The 17,797-nt window shown below is 42.6% G+C and overlaps 1 protein-coding gene across 4 annotated transcripts; it reads right to left on the bottom strand.

The window, feature by feature from the left end:
- Positions 1 to 24: 24 nt before the first annotated feature.
- ACOT6 (acyl-CoA thioesterase 6) lies at positions 25 to 16,800 on the bottom strand. Of its 4 annotated transcripts, XR_001379714.3 has the most exons (5): positions 16,213 to 16,800; positions 14,045 to 14,247; positions 12,091 to 12,499; positions 4,315 to 4,511; positions 25 to 1,738 (listed from the first exon to the last, which is right to left on the bottom strand). XR_001379714.3 is itself a non-coding variant. In XM_014735699.3 (4 exons), exons 1-4 carry the CDS (start codon positions 16,667 to 16,669, stop codon positions 4,453 to 4,455), a joined length of 1,128 nt encoding a protein of 375 aa, XP_014591185.2. In that variant the 5' UTR covers positions 16,670 to 16,800; the 3' UTR covers positions 4,143 to 4,452. The 4 variants fall into 4 exon arrangements, 3 of the variants coding, with proteins under 3 accessions (XP_014591185.2, XP_014591184.2, XP_001489921.3); XM_014735699.3 differs by lacking the exon at positions 25 to 1,738 and having other exon boundaries at positions 4,143 to 4,511; XM_014735698.3 differs by lacking the exons at positions 25 to 1,738; positions 4,315 to 4,511 and adding an exon at positions 8,654 to 11,304.
- Between the last annotated feature and the right edge of the window lie 997 nt (positions 16,801 to 17,797).

Raw genomic sequence — 17,797 nt, 5'->3', positions numbered from 1 at the left:
TAATCAGACAAGTGCACAGAGATACATGTTCAAAGTTTTAATAGCAAAAAGAAAAACAACCTAATGTCAGCAAAAAAGAATTGGTGTTATTGAACATTCAAAGAATGAAATAATATAGTACTTCCATTAAAGGTGTTGCTGATTATGCATCTATTCACAGCAAAGATAGCCATGATATATTAATTTAAAATGGAAGTTACCAAACAAAATAGTTGGTATGATACTCAAAAATTATACATAGCATAAAGAAGGATAAAATCATCCCATTCACAACAACATGGATGGACATTGAGGGTATCATAAATGAAATAAGCCAGACAGAGAAAGACAATCTCTGTATGACTCCACTCACATGTGATGTTAAACACGTGGACAAAGAGAACAGATTGGTGGCTACCAGGGGAAAGACAGGGTTGGGGGTGGGCACAAAGGGTGAAGGGGTGCACCTACAACATGACTGACAATAATGTACAAGTGAAATTTCACAAGGTTGTAAACTATCATAGCCTCAATCAAAACAATTATACATAGCACACGCGTATATACATAATGTATTTAAAAGGATATTATGAGGGTTTAATGTTTCTTATGGACTGAATTGTGGCCCCTCAAAATTCACATATTGAAGCCCTAACCCCTAATGTGACTGTATTTGGAGACAGGGCCTTTCAGGAGGTGATTATGGTTAAAGGAGGCCATAAGAGTGGGGCCCTAATCCAAAGGATTGGTGTCCTTATAAGAAGGGGAACAATGCCAGGAATGGCGTGCACAGAAGAAAGGCCATGTGAGGACACAGTGGAAAGGTGGTCATCTGCGAGCCAAGGAGAGAGGCCTCATCAAAAACCAACCCTGTCTGTAGCTTGATCTTGAACTTCCAGCCTCGAGAACTGTGAGAAAATAAATTTCTGTTGTTTAAACCACCCAGTCTGTGGGATTTTGTTAAGGCAGCCCGAGCAGACTAATAGAATGTTCCTTTTGCTTCTCTATTTTCTAATTGTTCTATAATGTGGATGTTTTAAATTTTGAAATAAGAAAGAAATTTCATTTTGAAAAAGGAAATTTAATCACTCATAAAAATAGGAAAAAGTAAAATGTTAATTGAGGAAAATAAAAATGTGCATTCATAACATATCCAACTTTTGTTCTTGTAGTGTTTTTTCAGATCTTTACAACTCCACATCTCTCTGAGCTAGAATGCTTCCTCACCTGCCAAAACCTCTACTAGGTTTGTTGGTACGGCTGTAATGGCAATCTAATCCTAAAACATATATCATAACCCAGCAGAGTTCCTTTTACTCAAAACCATGGATTACACCATAAGGAACTGGTATTAATGATGAAACATCATGCATAAATCAGTTCTTTTTGCTCACTCACGGCATTACTTTTACTTCCTCCTTGTCATTCCAGTAGTAAACTTTGACCATGAATATGTTTTATTTACATATAAATAAAACTATTTACCACTGTATGAACTGTTTACCAGTATATAAACAGAAATTTGCTTGTCTCTGCTAATTCACACTATCTTGGTACATTTCTCATCAAGCACATTTTGAGTTTCAGATTCTCAAAGGTTAAAAACACTCACACAGGGAAAAAAAAGAATTATATAACTTAGATCCTTTCTTTGTTCTTTTAAATCCTGCAAAATGACAAAATAGATTCCAAGATCTGTTCACCAGAGAATATGGCATTAGGTCCACTTGCTCTTGTTGCAAGCCTGGGTTAAAGAAAGCTGAGAGAAAGTTTAAAAATATTATTGAAACAGTTTCCCCAAATTCAGAAAATCTAGAAGACCCTTTGAAAAGTATAGGTAAAATAGTGTAAAATAATAGAAAACCAAATATGTTAGGAAATCTTTAATTTTTTTTAAAAAGTGGATTTAACAAAAGAGAAGAAAAATCGTCACATTTAACAGATGATTTGAGACTGAGCAAAATAGCTAAAAGTTACATACCTTAAAATAAAATTAAAAATAAAGGAACTTAAAGCCTAATAGAGTCATTAATTCCTAAGGTTATTTATAGTCAAGAGGTTTATCAGTTCAAATTAGAATGAATATTGTATCAAATTTCAATAGTTGATTTCCCAGATTATGATTCTCATTATAGTTATTTGCTAAAAAGCCAATTTCTACCCTCACTATGTTTTTTGGTCTGTTTTAAAATAAACCTCTTTTAAAAATCTTACATAAATAATCCCCAAAATCAAGAGGTAGTGTGTATGTATATATATATATATATATATAAATATATAAATACATATAAAAAGTATGTATGTATACACATACTTTTTGATGTTAATACTTTGAAATATATTCAATTAAAAATGTTAATTTAGGGGGATAAAACTATTAATACTACAAATTAGGGTGACAACACTTCATCCTTTGCCAAGAGCCCAAAATATAGTTCTGACTACAAGATCCACTGATCAACCAAAATCAAAGGCTAGTAATTAATACCTTAATCTTTCCCTTCAAATATGGGGGGGGGGGAGGCGGCGGGGAACTAAATTATGATGAGGGCCAGAACTTTTAACACTTTCTAATTCCAAACATTTTTAAAGTTTTGAATTAAAACTCAGAACTTCAACTAAGATTATTTAATAAGTTAAGGCTCATTCACAAATTGTAATTAAATTTTTGGTGGAGGTGGTGGAAGGTAGAAGGGATGAAGTCTGCCTTTCCCTCAGATAGTTAATTACATTGTCTACATGTGTAATTATCAACTTGGGACTAGAAGCCGGAATCTGCCTATTTTTAAATATATTTTTGAAACAAAGCGTGAAGAAAAGTTTTAAAAGTACAAATACAGAGATGAGGGAACTGTAGAGAATGGAAGTGTTCCTCAGTAACTGGTTGCCATTTTTAGAGCACGTATCTTAGGATTTCTAACTTTCTTAAAGATCCTAGAACAGGTGGCAACTAGAGAAAGATCAAAATATGATGAACAGCAGAAAGGATTCTATGACTTCAGTCTACCACGAATTACCCTCCAAGTCATCGTGTTAGAATTCGCTCCAGCCTCTGACTATTGTAGAAAGTGATCATAGCCCTGTAGTTCCTCATCATAAAACCAGGGGCCTGTATGCATGTATTCACCCCTGTTCAAAACAGTTTTAAAACCTCTGGGACAGACAGAGCAAACTAATTATCATACACCAGTTTTCAAAAACCTTTGGAAGTACAGAAGGTGACAGGGAAGATAGGCAGGAAGGGTGGATAAATGGCAGATTGAAACTGGTTTTCAGTCAGCAATTACCTTGAGTTCAAGCTCAAACAGACAGAACATGGAGGAACATGGACAGGACCAAAGCTACAGGCTCTGATGACTCTGAAGCGAGTATTTTTACTTCTTTTAAAAGCTCGCAGATACCCATGATAAGTCCAGATCTCAGTCGTCGTTTGTCAAAAATAGTCAGTCTATTCTCTGATTTGTTCTGAGCATATTCTAAACTTGACTGTTTAGTTATTAGCCTTTCCCCCACATGCCAAGTGCAAAAACTCCAAGATCTTCCAAGACTCAACCTGAGCAACAGCATGAGCTTTCAGCTGCCCACTTCCCAAAACAGGCACCCCCAAAATGGGATTCAGGGCTACAGAGCAAAAAAGGCTATAAGGTGGTCAGAATTAGGTTGGCTTAAAAAAGTGAAATTTGTCTTCTCATGCTCTGTGAGGTGCTTCACAGCCATGTCAGCACAAAACAGAGCTCTTCCAAAGCCTGTTGTCCTCTCCAATGATAAAATGGAAATGGGCACTGGCTTTTTCCGAGGGGGATGTGGTTTTCCTGGTAGGCTGGAGCCAAGGGTCCTCCAGCGCTTCATTAACATCATATACTCCTGAATCGATGGCAGTGATTTTGTCTAGGTTAAAAGGCAGTCCTGTCAGGATTAAGCTACCATAAGTAAGGGCAGTGGCTGTGTTAGAGACGCAGCCATTGATGATCACAACTGCAGCTGTATTAGGGAGAAAGCTAATGGTGGAAAATGCCAACTCTGCCCCTTTTCTAGAACCAATCACTTCACTGTTTGACCCTTTGACCTGGAGACTGAAGAAAAAGACAAACAAGGAGAAAGAGAGAGAAAAAAAGAAAGTATGCTTGTTAGTGGGGTCACAAAGCCCTCAATAAAGAAAAGCCTTTTGTGTATTCATCAGATAGCTTATTTATTTATTTATCCACTCATTCATTAATTCATTCAACAGGTATTTGTTATAGATATTTTCCAACCCATTAGTACCACTTTCTTTATTCACTCTCTCCTGGCCCTAATGAGTTTATTTTAAACACATCTCTCTCCCATCCCACTCACCTTTGGGTGACTTTGCGCAAATTTAGCTGCCTCCTCAAAGTAATCTAAACTTAAGTCCTTCGTGATTGGAGGCAGATCTTCACAGCAAAAAAATGGCAACCTCAGAGTAGCAAAACCTCAAGAAGCCAAGAGACTTGCTCAAGATTCATTTAATCCTCCATCGCTAAACGTATCAGTCAAACCAGGAAAAGGGCCATCTATAAATGAGGAAAGGAGATTAATCTTGGGTTAGATGACAGAACATTAAATGGACTATGATAGCTAACATTTACTAAATAAAATTCTAATTGTGTAATTTGTCTTTTTTCTTTTTTAAACATCTGCCTATTTGCTTTGAAAGGAAAGCATCTGTTTGGTTGAAATGGGTTTATTGTTGTGGCTGAAATAGACACTTGTTTGGGCTATTTTGAAGCTATAAATGTAAAAATATTTTACATTTTTCCCCCCATGAGAAAATCACTGGGAAATGGAAAAAAAAATCATAAAAATTAGGGGCCAGTCGGGTGGCATAGTGGTTAAGTTTGCATGCTCTGCTTCGGTGGCCTGGGGTTCACCAATTCAGATCCTGGGCACGGACCTACACGCTGCTCATCAAGCCATGCTGTGGTGGCATCTCACATAGGAGAACTAGAAGGACTTACAACTAGGATATACAACTACGTACTAGGGCTTTGGGGAGAAAAAAAGAAGAGGAAGATTGGCAATAGATGTTAATCTTCCTCACCGAAAAAAAAGGAAAATCATAAAAATTAGCACCAAAGATGTGGAAAGCGTTTTGGTTTGAAGTGTAAGTCCTGATAAATCTAAGCAAATAGTTCTACAGTTTTTGAGTTATGAAAGTATAATATCTCATTTAAAAAAAAAGACATCCAACTTTAAAGGGCCTTTTGACTTCTCAATGAACTTAAGATACAGTCAGAATCACCAAACTCCATAAGTAAACAAGGTTTAAACGTTTTTTTGTTTTTGTGAGGAAGATTCGCCCTGAGCTAACGTCTGTGCCAACCTTCCTCTATTTTGTATGGGGGATAACTCCAGAGCATGGCTGATGAGTGGAGTAGGTCCACGCCCAAGATCCGTATCTGCAAACCCCAGCCGTCCAAGCAGAGTACGTGGAAATTTAACCCCTCACCACGGGGGCGGCCCCTCAACTATTTTAAAGATTTTCTTTTTCTCCCTAAAGCCCTCCCCCCCCCATACATAGTTGTATATTTTTAGTTGTGGGTCCTTCTAGTTGTGGCATGTGGGATGCTGCCTCCGCATGGCCTGATGAGCAGTGCTGGTCTGTGCCAAGGATGCACACTGGCAAAACCCTGGGCAACCGAAGCAGAGCGTATGAACTTAACCACTCGGCCACGGGGCCAGCCCCCCTCCCCCCACCGCCCCAACTATTTTAAAAGTCTAATGTAGGTGTAATATAAAGTGAACGATATATATGAAAAGGCAGTAAAATGTCAAACTAATATCCTCCCAATGTTGGTCTGTTATTTCTTTCAAAATTCCTATTGGAGATTGTATTATTCATTCATCATTTCAAGAGAAGAATTTCTCAGCCAGTTGCCTCCCAGTATTTTTCAGATATATGCCTCTGTGTTATTCAAACTAAAAGTGCCAGATAAATCTGTAAGAACAGAATAAGAGGCAAGAACATTAGGATAGAAATCAAACTGAGAGATCTAAAATTCCAGTACGAGAGGCCATTTCTAAGTTTTCAAATCTAGAAACAAGCTAGGGCACATTTAGCTACCCAAGTGAAAGCTGAGGTGTACATATTAAGGCAGTGACTTTTACAAAGTGGTTTTCTTAACATTCAGATATCTCAGCACATCTTGATCTGCTCTTTTTATTTTTATTTATTTACTTTTTGAGGAAGATTAGCCCTGAGGTAACATCTGTTGCCAATCCTCTTTTTGCTGAGGAAGACTGGCCCTGAGCTAACATCCATGTTCATCTTCCTCTACTTTATATGTGGGACGCCTGCCACAGCATGGCTTGCCAAGTGGTGCCATGCCCGAACCTGGGATCCGGGCCAGCGAACCCAGGGCCACAGAAGTGGAACGTGTGCACTTAACCGCTGCACCACCAGGCCGGCCCCTTCTCTTTTTAAAATTAGATAAATCTTAAGCATTTCTGGAGTCAAGATTAGTTCCAGAAAGCCTAAAGCAAACCGTGAAAAAGATATACAGAGCCTCAAATCATTCCAGCAATAGAGTTTTCAACCACAGGCTTCAACATACTAGCCTGATTACCACATTAAAATAACTGAGAATTTGTTTATCTTGTTTCAGTTTAGTAATTTAATTCCCAGTATGGAAATTTGCTAGGATCTTACCGACCAGCTCCAAAATAAATAAATAAATAAATAAGCCCCTCCTCCTAGATACAAAAATGTTTTAACTCTCATTTAAAAGATTCTTAGTTGTTCCTAAGGAGGGTGAGAGTAGGGGACAAGCCAGACCGACTTTTAAAAATAAAAAACCTAATTATTTCACTCACTGATTCACTCACTCAGCCTGTTTATGGAGTTCCCAAAAGAAGGTCAGTTTGGAGCTCAAAGAGTTTGACTGCATCCTGATTTTAGCATACCTGGCTGTGTGATTTGGTTAAAAACACGTTAGGCCTCTGGTTTCCCCATTTACAAAGGAAGTTGTTCTTTGATCCATGAAATGTGCAACAGAACATCATCAAGCTGAAGGCGTCCACGGCATTAGAGTATGTCAGACAACAACAAAAAGGTCATCTTTATCCTAACATGAAGCCAGCGTAAGAGTGAACAATATAATAGGACTTCAGTCACTTTGTGGCTTGAACAGATATCAGTGCAAGATAGATTTGTATGCAGTATTCTCGCCATTTTCATAAGAAATAACAGGAAAAGTTAAATTGACACAAAGCCCTGCCTAGCAGAGGTAAGCAAAGCAGCGCTAATGCTAGAAACTGGACAGCAATTTTAGCCTTAGGATAGTACACCTGCAAGGTGTAGCTCTCAAGGAACAGCGTCTGCAGCACTAGGAGTTTGGAGAATGGGCTTTTGGCAGAAGAGAGGTACCGGAGCAGATGAAATTTAAATCCCAACCACCGCTTTAGGGGAATGAATGTCCCACCTGGTGTCTAGGCGACAAAATAAAGGAATTAAGCCCTAGCTTTGTTTTCAGATGACAAATTAGCTAGCAGAGCAAGCCAGCTTTCTAAATCAATTCCCTAAACCCACTGCAAGGCCCTCTGCGGAAAGACCTCGCGCATCCCGGTGGCAGCAGGAAGGCGCACCGCAGGCGGCTGGCTCGGGGCCCGGAGAACCAGCGGGGCACCTGGGCGGGGCCAGCGCCGGGCCCGGGGCACTGCCGGTTGCCGGCGCGGTGGACTGTCACCTCCCTTTTGAGGGGGGGTTCTCATCACGCCCTCGGCCTCTGGCTGAGGCAGGGATCCTTCGAGCCAGCCGGCGTGAGGCTGCACGCCCGTGACGTCGCCGCCCAGAGCCCGGTCCCTGGCAAGTTCAGCCCTCCGCCGTCCGCCTCGTGCGGGGCGAGTGAATGGAGGCGGCGGCCTCGGCAGCTGACGCCGCAGGGTCACCGCTCCCGGGGGCCTAAGCTCTCCACTTTACTATCCAGGAGCTCGCCGGCCAGCCCAGTCTTGGGTGTGACAGCCAGGCTCGCGGCCTTTGGGGAAGCAAGGGACGATGTGGACATCGACCTCGGAGCTGGGAGGGCATCCCGGGGGTTCAGAGCGCGGCCCAGGCTGCCCGCCACGTGGCACCGGCATCTTCGAGGCTTTGACCCCAGCCAGAGACAAGGCCTGTCGCACGCCGGACGGAGGGTCCGCGGTCGGGGGCGGGCCCCGCTGGGCAGGCCAGGGCCGGGAGCAGCGCCGCGGGCAAGAGGACCTGGGCTGGTCCCTGCGGCGCCACTCAGCAAAGGGCTGCAGGAAGGGGCGACTTAGGAGGGCCCGGGTCGTTCGTGCTTTTAGAAGTCCGGCGATGGGACCACCGGAGAGACGCAGGAACTCCTCCCACACCTACCCCTCGACGTAACGAGAATAAGAAATTAATGATTTCCGACAGAAAATGCTGGCGGGTCGCCTTCTCTAAAACCCCTGACTGGCCACCAGGGGATACGGTTCCCTAAGCCTGGTCATAGGAGGCTACGTGTACTAGGCTCCTGCCGAATTCCTTTTCTTGCTTGAAATTATTTTTGCCCGGGATTAAGAAAGACTGTCAAGGTTAAAGTTTAAGCGTTTCAGATGAGGCAGCGCTACAGATGTATACACTGGAAATAATCTCTATTGTCCTGTGGCCTGGCACAAGTATTAAAAATGTTTATTTTCACACATGGAGGAAAAAAGCTTACAATATATGACATTTATTTATTTATTTTTAAAAAGAGAAAAGGCATTGAACTCAAAACCATAATTTTTTTCATTCATACAAATATATGCATGTACATGCACACAAAATAGTTGTGGTATACTTGGTATACTTCAAGTTGGTAACAGTAATTACCCTGGGAGAAGACTGAATAATAAATTAAAAAGACCTTTTATTTTATCTGTATTACTTGAATCTTTTACAATGAAGAATGTATTGATATTTGTAATTTAAAATTTTTCTGCTATAGAATTCCAGCTTAATTAAAATGCATATGTAAGGTGAAGTTAATTATCCCAAGTGAAAACATTCTATTAAACTGCTCTGTCAAGAAAGAAGGGTGTATATATAAATCTTGAATTTTTTAAAACAATCTCATTTTCAAATATCTTATCCCACTTACCCCATAAATAAGATCATAATTGTCATGTATCCTGATTTGTGAATCAAAAATATTTGCCGCTGAAACCATATGCTCACTAGACCAAGAATTTCTGGTTTTAGAGCCTTTTAACAATCCTGTTGTCTTTGAAAAGTACTTGTTAAGGTCCCTCTCTCTTTGGAGAATATATACATATATGCCTGACCCCCAGTTTTAGAAAAAGAACTCAAGTAATCTTGACTTCTGCCCCCAAATCCATCATTATAGTGGCTGTGAATATTGGATTTTGTGCATATCTGCTTGTTACCACTTGAAGAAACAGAAGGCCTTCTACAAGATTTCTTCTTCCCAGTCTTCAAAGACCATTTAAAATGAATGTACATAATAGGTTAGTTATACTTTGAAATAAGAAGTCTTTGTGTTTTTAGCTGGCTGAAATATGTAATAGGTTTATACAAATATTTTTTAAATGCTCAGTTGACGAAAACATCTATTTGCTTTCAAAATTCTCTATTGGCCTTTCTTACCCTGTGGGACATTGAAGGTTATTAGGTGGACAAAGAAAAGAACAATGGGCTGAATTTCATTATATTTTCTGATTTGTTTTCCGTTGTTTTCTTTTTTAAAAGTGTCTCCAATTAAATTTTTTTTAGGCTTCAACTGCTTTGAGCCACTAAGCTTCAAGGAAAAATTACTGGCAGCCATTAAAAAAAAATCAATATGTTAAAAATAGTTCCTTATTTTTTTATCATTTTAAATCTGAACTCTCCAATTTGGCTTATGGAGCCTCCATTATGTGACCCTAATTTACCCTTAACTTTCCAGTAACCCTCTTCATGCAGCTCTGCACAAGAGGAGCATGTCTCTTCTGGCTAGAAGGCAGTAGAGCCCATGGTCAATGAAGGCCATAGGCTTTGGAGTTTGGACTGACCCAGTTCTCCCATCAACCAGGTATATGTCTTAACCTTCCCGGGTCTCAATTTCCTCATCTGAAATAAGAGCTAATATTTGAGAGTTTAAATAATGTAAGTGCTTTACTTGGATTATCTAATTTAATCACAACAGTGCAATGAGGTAGTTTCTATTATCACTATTATTATTATCCCTGCTTTAGAGATGAGGAAATAAAGGCATAGAGAGGTTAATAACTTACCCAAGTTCATACAGTGAGTGGTAGAGTCTGGGATTTACATCTGTAGACACATCCTTGAGGATACACTACCTTTTATGTCACTTAATGTTTCTTAGTGGGAGAAATTGATTTCTAAGCTTTGCTTTTATGAATGCTGTAAATTTTGTGTAACTGATTGGGTTTACTTCTTTCCATAAACCACTAGAAAACATAAGACTGAATGAGTGGCCCAATTAAGGCGAGTATATAGGACTTCATAATAAGCACTATTGTATTAGCCTCATTTGTGGCTCCATTTTATGGATACCTTTTCTCTTTCTCCCTATGAATTCACATTTACTATATTTTATGTAGCTTTGTAACAACCTGAAATTCTTTTTGAAATATTAGAGACAGGTGGCTACATATAGTCAACTTTGAGGGGAAAGTGACCAAATATCTCTAGTCAGTGCAGGTCATTTCTAGGCTACTTTATCAGTAAGAGGAAATGGAGTTGTAGGGCTGTCCCTACACCTAGTGCTTTAGTACAGAGATGTTTAGTCATCATCCTCATGCTTAGCTTCTGATGCTCTCTTTTTGGCTCTCTTCTCTCACCCTCCCAGCTGCTTTCCTTATAACTTCATCCTGTGATTCCCCCATCCCAAAGGCATCTCAAGGGTAGCAGGATCATCTGGGAGTGAGTTAAAGGAGAGGCTCCAAGAATTCCCATCATAGAAAATTATACTACATAGTGAATAACTACATTTGACACATATTTTTGACAATTGATCAAAATTAAGTTACTTCTAAGGAATCCTTCTTTTCATTAGTTAATGTCTAATGAGCATTTGCTTGGATACTCAAATTGGTGAAAGATTTTATATGTGCCCAGCAAACCACGTGATGTGTCTTCCACTCAAGGAAGACCCTCTTTTCTTGTCTCTTATGACTCTAGATAGTGCTCAGTGCATTGCAATGGGTTGAAGCAGACCGATCCCAGTCCTTCCCAGTAGAAAGGTAATAGGAGCAGATGGTGTTGGAGGAAGTCTGATTTGGCAGGCATAACATGACATCCAAAGATTACGCAGTGGCCCATAGGGCATAGTCCAGAAAATCTGTTGCCACCAAGGCGTTCCTCTAGGCAGGCAAGATTGAGAATTCAGGCAGACAGTAAATATAGAGGAAGTATATCAACAATATATGTCAATATACTGTTTTGCTTACAACGCATTTTGTCATAAAGGATTCAACTTTACTTTGTATGTATTCAGGAATGTGTACTGGCAAGAATGAACCAGAGCCCACTCCTTAAGGGACTCAAATAGGCAGGTTCCCAAGGTTCAGACATGGTCAGTTAGGGCCCAAAGGGGATCTGGGAGTCTTAGCAAAACAGGAGCTCAGTCCTCAGAACCAGAACACAAGGCCAAAGCTAGGCCAGCAATTGAGAGTTGAGCAAGCACTTCTTACATTTATCCTGCTTAAAGCTCAGGTTGGTCCTACAGATAAGATATGGGTTAAACCTACACACTGGGTAAAGTTCAGGGGAGAGAGGGGTGGACCCAGCAGTGAAGAAAGGAGGGTTGCAAAGGCTGAGAATCCAGTAGGACTGACAAGGAAGCCAAGATAGTTGCTTTGTTACAAAAAGGTTCCCAGGTGCTCGGGAAAACCCAATAGATGTTGTATGAATACGATTTTTGTTAGTAGTATCTGGTCTATGATTATAATGTTATATTTTGCTGGGCTTGACAGATTTTTTACCATTGAGATGTTTATGGAAGAAAGTTTGAATTTGCTGCCAGGCATCTACCTGTGCCCTTGAATGAGCCTTTGGCTCACCTCCATAGAATATTGCTTGGCCTAACAATGCATGCACAGAGGCTCTAGAAGGAGGAAAATAAGGTGGGTCAATACAGTGACCAGTACCTGGATAGTAGATTATCTGGGGTTTGTCTTTCCCATGGGCTTGTAACCGTTCAGAGGCTATACGAGCGTAGCATTCACTCTTCCAGTTATGATCATCCATGCCAACAATAAACAGGAAGGGCCCCTGGGCCTTTTCCAATGGAATAAGACTTTGGTGGTTGGGTTCCTCCAGTGGATTGTTCCAAATATCCATGAAATCCAAAAGGCCTGATTCAGTGATCGCATGTTTTCCTGGGTCATTGCTGAGATTAGGAATAATCATACCCTTGTAATGCAGAGGAGCTATTGTGTTGGCCACACAGGCATTGATAAGTACGGTGGCTGTGATGTTCTTTAGGAAAGAGGCCATTGAGAGACACAGATCACCTCCTTTGGAGAAGCCAAGAAGCCCAACACTAGGTCCTTTCATCTGATGAAGAGAGAGAGAGAACAAGCCTAGAATTCATAAATGGAGGACATACACGAAGATTTTACATTATCTAGGTAGCTTTCTCAAATATCATTTGCTTTCCTTCCTTATGCAACAACCTATAAAGTTCAAGTGTCTTCTAATAAGCAAATCAATTGATATCCTAGTACACAGGCCCTCCACTAATATTTATGGCTTAGGTCAAGAGTACACACAGAGGCCCTTATACCCTATACTTAAATTTTGAAAAGTTATAAATCAAATGAACAAAGTGTTAAATAAAATACATTCTTTTCTCCTACCTTGATAAATATACCTCCATAACAATTTATAAGGTCAGGCTCAAATGTAAAATCTTGGAACTCCTTGGAGTTCTGTGCTGGAACATGGCATAGGGAAGAGCCAACCCCTGGCTCTAGTCCCTGGTCCCTAGCCCACCTCCTTCTCTTCCCATCTCTTGGCTCCATCATGCACCTTAAGGGGACTCTCACACTTGTGTGTGGACACCTAGACAATATGTTTAAGGCCTAGGTGTATTCACATTGCTGGACCCAGGGAAGAGGCATAGGGCCTGGAAGCAGGATCAGTGCTGTTCAGCAGAATATTCTGGGGTTCCAGATGCTAAGGGCGTGGTTGGGGGGCACATGGGTTTTTGGTGGACACATTCCCTTGGTCCCTCGGATTCCTCACCCTATGAATGGAGATGCAGCCAAAGGAAGGCCAGAGTGTGGCCTAAAACAAGAGGCCCAGGCCAGAAGCCCCTCTTGCCTAGGTCTAAGGGTGGAACTGACCTTATATATTGGTCTCTTCTTTTCCCCAGGGGCCTTATCTCCCGTAAATAAACCAATCATCACAATTCAAGATCATCTAGATTTTCGCAGCTCTGCCGAGAGACCAGTCCCTGAATTCTAACAGAGTTAGACGATCCTACAGAGCTTGCAGAACATCTTACTCCTTAACATTAGAATGTTTGGGTCTTTTTAAGTCCAGATAGGAGCATAGAGTATGTATTCCATTTATAAACATGCCAAAATATTTTAATTAATTTTTTCCAGTCTCAGATAAGAACTTCCTCCATAAAACTACAATACCGTTATCACACTTAACAAAATTAATGATTCCTTAACATCATCAAATATATAGTCCCTATTCAAATGTCACCAATTGTCTCAAAAATATTTCTTTATAGTCAAACTTTTTCTTGTATGTAATTACATTAATCTTATAAATGAGAAAAACAGAGAGAGCAATTGCCTTATTCAGTATTATAAGGCCACCTGGTGGTAGATGCAGAACCAGAATTTAAGGGTAGTAACTTTTTAGTCCAGCTCTTTGAATTATGGTTTAGAATTAAAGGGAACTAAACAGGTGAGTCTTGAGGGATTGGCGAGAGATGGGTAGAAATGAAAATATAATACTAGTAACGTTTGAAGGAGCCTTTGTGTCTCATGGCATACTTCCAGCCCCTGGCGTCCTGGTAGGGCTTTTAGATCCAGCCCTGTGTCCACTCCAACCCCTCTCCTCTGCGTTCAGGCCAGAACCCACCTTTGGATGCTGCAGCATGAAGTGCACGGCTTCTTCAAAGTACTCCAGGTGCACATCATTTAAATATTCAGGGAGGTCTTCAAATCTGAAATACGCCAGAGCAAGCACAGCAAAACCATGTCCAGCCAGGAGGCTGGCCCTGTATTCACAAAGGCCACCACCAGTTCCAAACAAATCGATGATCCCAGAGAAGGGCCCTGTGCCTGGAGAGCACCACATATCATAAGGAGCTTTAGACTTTCAAAATACACTCTTGGGGTTCAGATTTTGGCAGTCAGCAAAGAGAAGTTTTTGAAGCAAGGAAGGCTAGGGCTGGGCGGGTTGGTGGAAGAAGGACTCTGTTTACTCTGCCCCCCCCCCCCCTTTTTTTTAGTAACCTTCGAGGAGAAGGGAGGAGGAACAAAATACCTTATTTTCTCCAGAATTTTTCATAAATTTTCAAAAAACAATAATATAAATAAACCAAATTAGAAATAACATATGATGATGAGATGTACATTTTCCACAAAATTTTCCTGAAAAAAAATTTGATTTGAGAATGCTTTGAGAGCTGTCACGCACTCTACTATATAGGGGATTATTAGAACACACTCTCCACTTCAGAGCACCCTCTGCTCCAGCCTTAAAGAACACCAACCCTAAGTGTGCCACGTTCTCTTTGGCCCCTGAAAATGGGATACACTGTTCTCCTCCCCTCTCCACCTTTATTGACCTGGTTGACTCCCCATTCTTCAAATCTAAGTTTAGATCTCCCTTCCTGGAAGCCTTCCCAGATCCCCACCAAGGCTGAGTTGCCTTAGATAGTCTTCTCAATGTTCCCACCAGCACCCTAGGCTGTACTTCTGCAGACACAGCACTTACCACACTGATAGGTACCAGTATAGTTGCCTATATCCTCTATTAGGCTGTAAGTACAGTGAGGCCCATGTCTGATTTTGCTAGCTACTGCATCCCAGTATGTAGCACAGTCCTTGACTTAATACACATTTGTTAAATTATTGAACCCAGCTACATTATTTACAAGAGACTTGGAGATAGAAAACAATGAATTTTAAGTGGACCACATAGTAGACACTGAAATAGTTACAAGATTGACTTGACTGGAATATCACATACCATAGCTAGGAGGTGAAAGATATTTTTTTTAAAGAAAGTTTTTAGGAGATTCTTAGTGAAAAAGTCAGTATGATTTATCGAGCTCCTTACTCTATGCCTGTGAAGCCTCTAGGAATACAGAGATGGGTAAGACCTAATTCCAGCCCCAGGAGTTCACAGTTGAGTGAGCATCCACTAGTTAAGGTTGTGAATTGTGGAAGAGCTATAAGACTACAGCAGGACTTCTTGTATTGGAGAATAATCACAGAATTGAGTTTAGGGATTCTGTGAGCTCTGGAAACTCCAGCTTCTATATAGTAGAGGTTTCAGTCAAGAATCTGGTTGGAAGCGGGGGGTCAGGGGTCTCGTTCCCAGGCCACTTTTACATAGCAAAACCCCTTGTTTTAACTTTAGGGTTTCTCCACCTGTGCACTACAGACGTTTGAATAAGATATTTCTTTGATGTGGGGCTGTCCTGTGCACTATAGATGTTTAGCAGCATCTCTGGCCTCTATCCACTAGATGCCAATACCCTCCCATCCCCACCCCCCAGTTGTGACAACCAAAAATATATCCAGATACTGCCAAATGTCCCCTGGAGTGGGGGGAAATCATCCCAGGTTGAGAACCACTGACAGACTGTTTATGGTAGGGGGAGAGCGGACCATCAGAGAGGTTTTTGTTTGTTTTGTAGGATTATGGGGCACTGCCTCTGTCTGTGGATTTTAGCCTCCTTGGAAATTGATGTGAAAGGAGGCAAAAATCACTCTTGCACAACAGCCGAAGTCATTACCTACTATTGGTATCTGAAACACAGTCACACGGCTGGCACAGAGTGGCTCTCAATAAATGCACTTTTAGTATAGTTATGGGAGTGACAATGCCTCCAGGAAGTAACCTGAAACTTAAAAGAAGAAAAACTTCTCCCCAGAATCCATAATAGAATCTACAGCGCGGTGACCACTTTAGGAAAGTTCCACAACCATGTGGGTTCCCGGGACAGGCAAGGGGTCGCCCACGGTCTTGGGACTCCACTGGTCTCTCCAGTACAGTCTGGAAAGGGAGCGGCTCACCTGGCGGCAGGAAGAGCGTGGCGCGCACCCGGCCCGCGCGCACCGGCTCCCGCCGCACCCCGGGGCCCAGGAAGGCGCGCTCGTGCACCGCCCGGCCCAGCAGCCGCCCGGCCTCGGGCTCGTGGCCGTCGAGCACCTCCAGCTGCACGGCGAACGGCGTCTGCACGTCCCGCTTCACCAGCCGCAGCAGGGGCTTCTCGGGCTCCAGGGCCCAGAGGAGCCCCATGGGCTCGAGCCCCGCGAAGCTGCCGCCCAGCGCGGGCGCGCGCTCCAGGTCCAGCTGGCCCGTGGCGTCGGCGCGGTAGCGCGCGTGGGCCCGGAAGAGCGCGCCCTTTTCGTCGCGCAGGGACGCGCGCAGCGTGACCGGCTGCCCCGGGGCCAGGCCGCGCACGGCGATGCGCACGGGCTCGTCCCAGAGGCAGCGGCCCGTGGGCTCCACGGTCACCGTCGCCGCCATGCGGATCTGCGCCGGAAAGGGGCGGCCTGGCTCGGCGGAGTCACGGGTTGGCGGGGCGTCTCTCCACCCCTCTGGGAAGCAGGCGCAGTTGGAACCTTTGTCCTTACTCCGTTTGGGCGGGCAGGAGACACTCTCTAAGCTGCTGTGTGAGATCGCCTAGAGTGGGGGCCATTCCCCTCGCGACTGAGTGGGAGGAAGTGTCTGCCAAGATCAGAGTTAATTACTAATCCTGCAATCCACTGTGTCGAGTGTCGAAACAGAGGTACAGCGACTGTTGAGAGCTAGTGGATTGGGAAACATACTGGCAGTTCCAAGAATCTGGAGTTTTAAAAATCATCCCAGGTAGTTGTAATTCGGGTGATCAGTGGAAAAACATAGTCCTAATCTCTTTCTCATCCCCCAATCCTTTAACAAGCCTTTTTCTTAGAACTAAGGCTACCTGGAATGTCTTCCAGAGCATGTAGATGTTTATGCAGTGAAACTTAACTGGTTTCCAGTCTGACCCTGCTCTTTAATAGCATGGTGATCCTTGGCAAGGCACATAATGAAGCCTCTGAAACCAGATTCCTTATCTGTAAAAGGCTTATTGTGATGGTTACATAGGTTAACATATGTGAACACACCACAATGATAGACCTAAAGCAGGTGCTCAGAGTTTTGGTCCTTGTAGGGGCTTTAGCTGGCGTGCGCCTTTAAAAACCATGTGTCTTTGAGGCTCCTTGTTTGGGCTACACCAGCACTCACAATGATAACAGTCCCGGGCTTGGCCAACCCAGCTGGTTTCTCATGAGAGAGTTAGCACCAAGACCCTCGGGTCTGAGGGAACACGGAGGCCCGGGGCGGGGGAGGGGTGGCGCTCTGATCCTTGGACTGTGGGTCATACAGGGGCGTTCCCGCTTGGCACACTTGCAGCCTTTGTTCCTCTGCCTACTTAAGCAACCTTCTCTCAGGGTGGTAGCTTGTGGTCGTTGCTGTCCAGCCGGCCTCCACTGGACCTTCCCTCTAAGTAACTCCCAATAAACCTATATGTCCTTTTCTCTGTCTCCGGGTCTTTTCTTTGGTCTCTCGGGAGCCTATCCCACACTGCTCACCCAGATGGGCTTGTGGAGAACAGTCCTTAACTCTCGG

Source organism: Equus caballus, chromosome 24 (assembly GCF_041296265.1).
Source record: "Equus caballus isolate H_3958 breed thoroughbred chromosome 24, TB-T2T, whole genome shotgun sequence".
Lineage (NCBI taxonomy): Eukaryota > Metazoa > Chordata > Mammalia > Perissodactyla > Equidae > Equus > Equus caballus.
This window is presented reverse-complemented; position numbering and strand designations above follow the sequence as displayed.

Bases quoted from the DNA above. Each gene is read 5' to 3' on its own strand.
- ACOT6 (XM_001489871.6), bottom strand. From the start codon at position 16,669: ATGGCGGCGACGGTGACCGTGGAGCCCACGGGCCGCTGCCTCTGGGAC. The intron at 14,248-16,212 runs GTGAGCCGCTCC...GGTGCTCTCCAG, and splicing joins CACGCTCTTCCTGCCGCCAG to GCACAGGGCCCTTCTCTGGG. The intron at 12,500-14,044 runs GTGGGTTCTGGC...TCTCTTCATCAG, and splicing joins TCATGCTGCAGCATCCAAAG to ATGAAAGGACCTAGTGTTGG.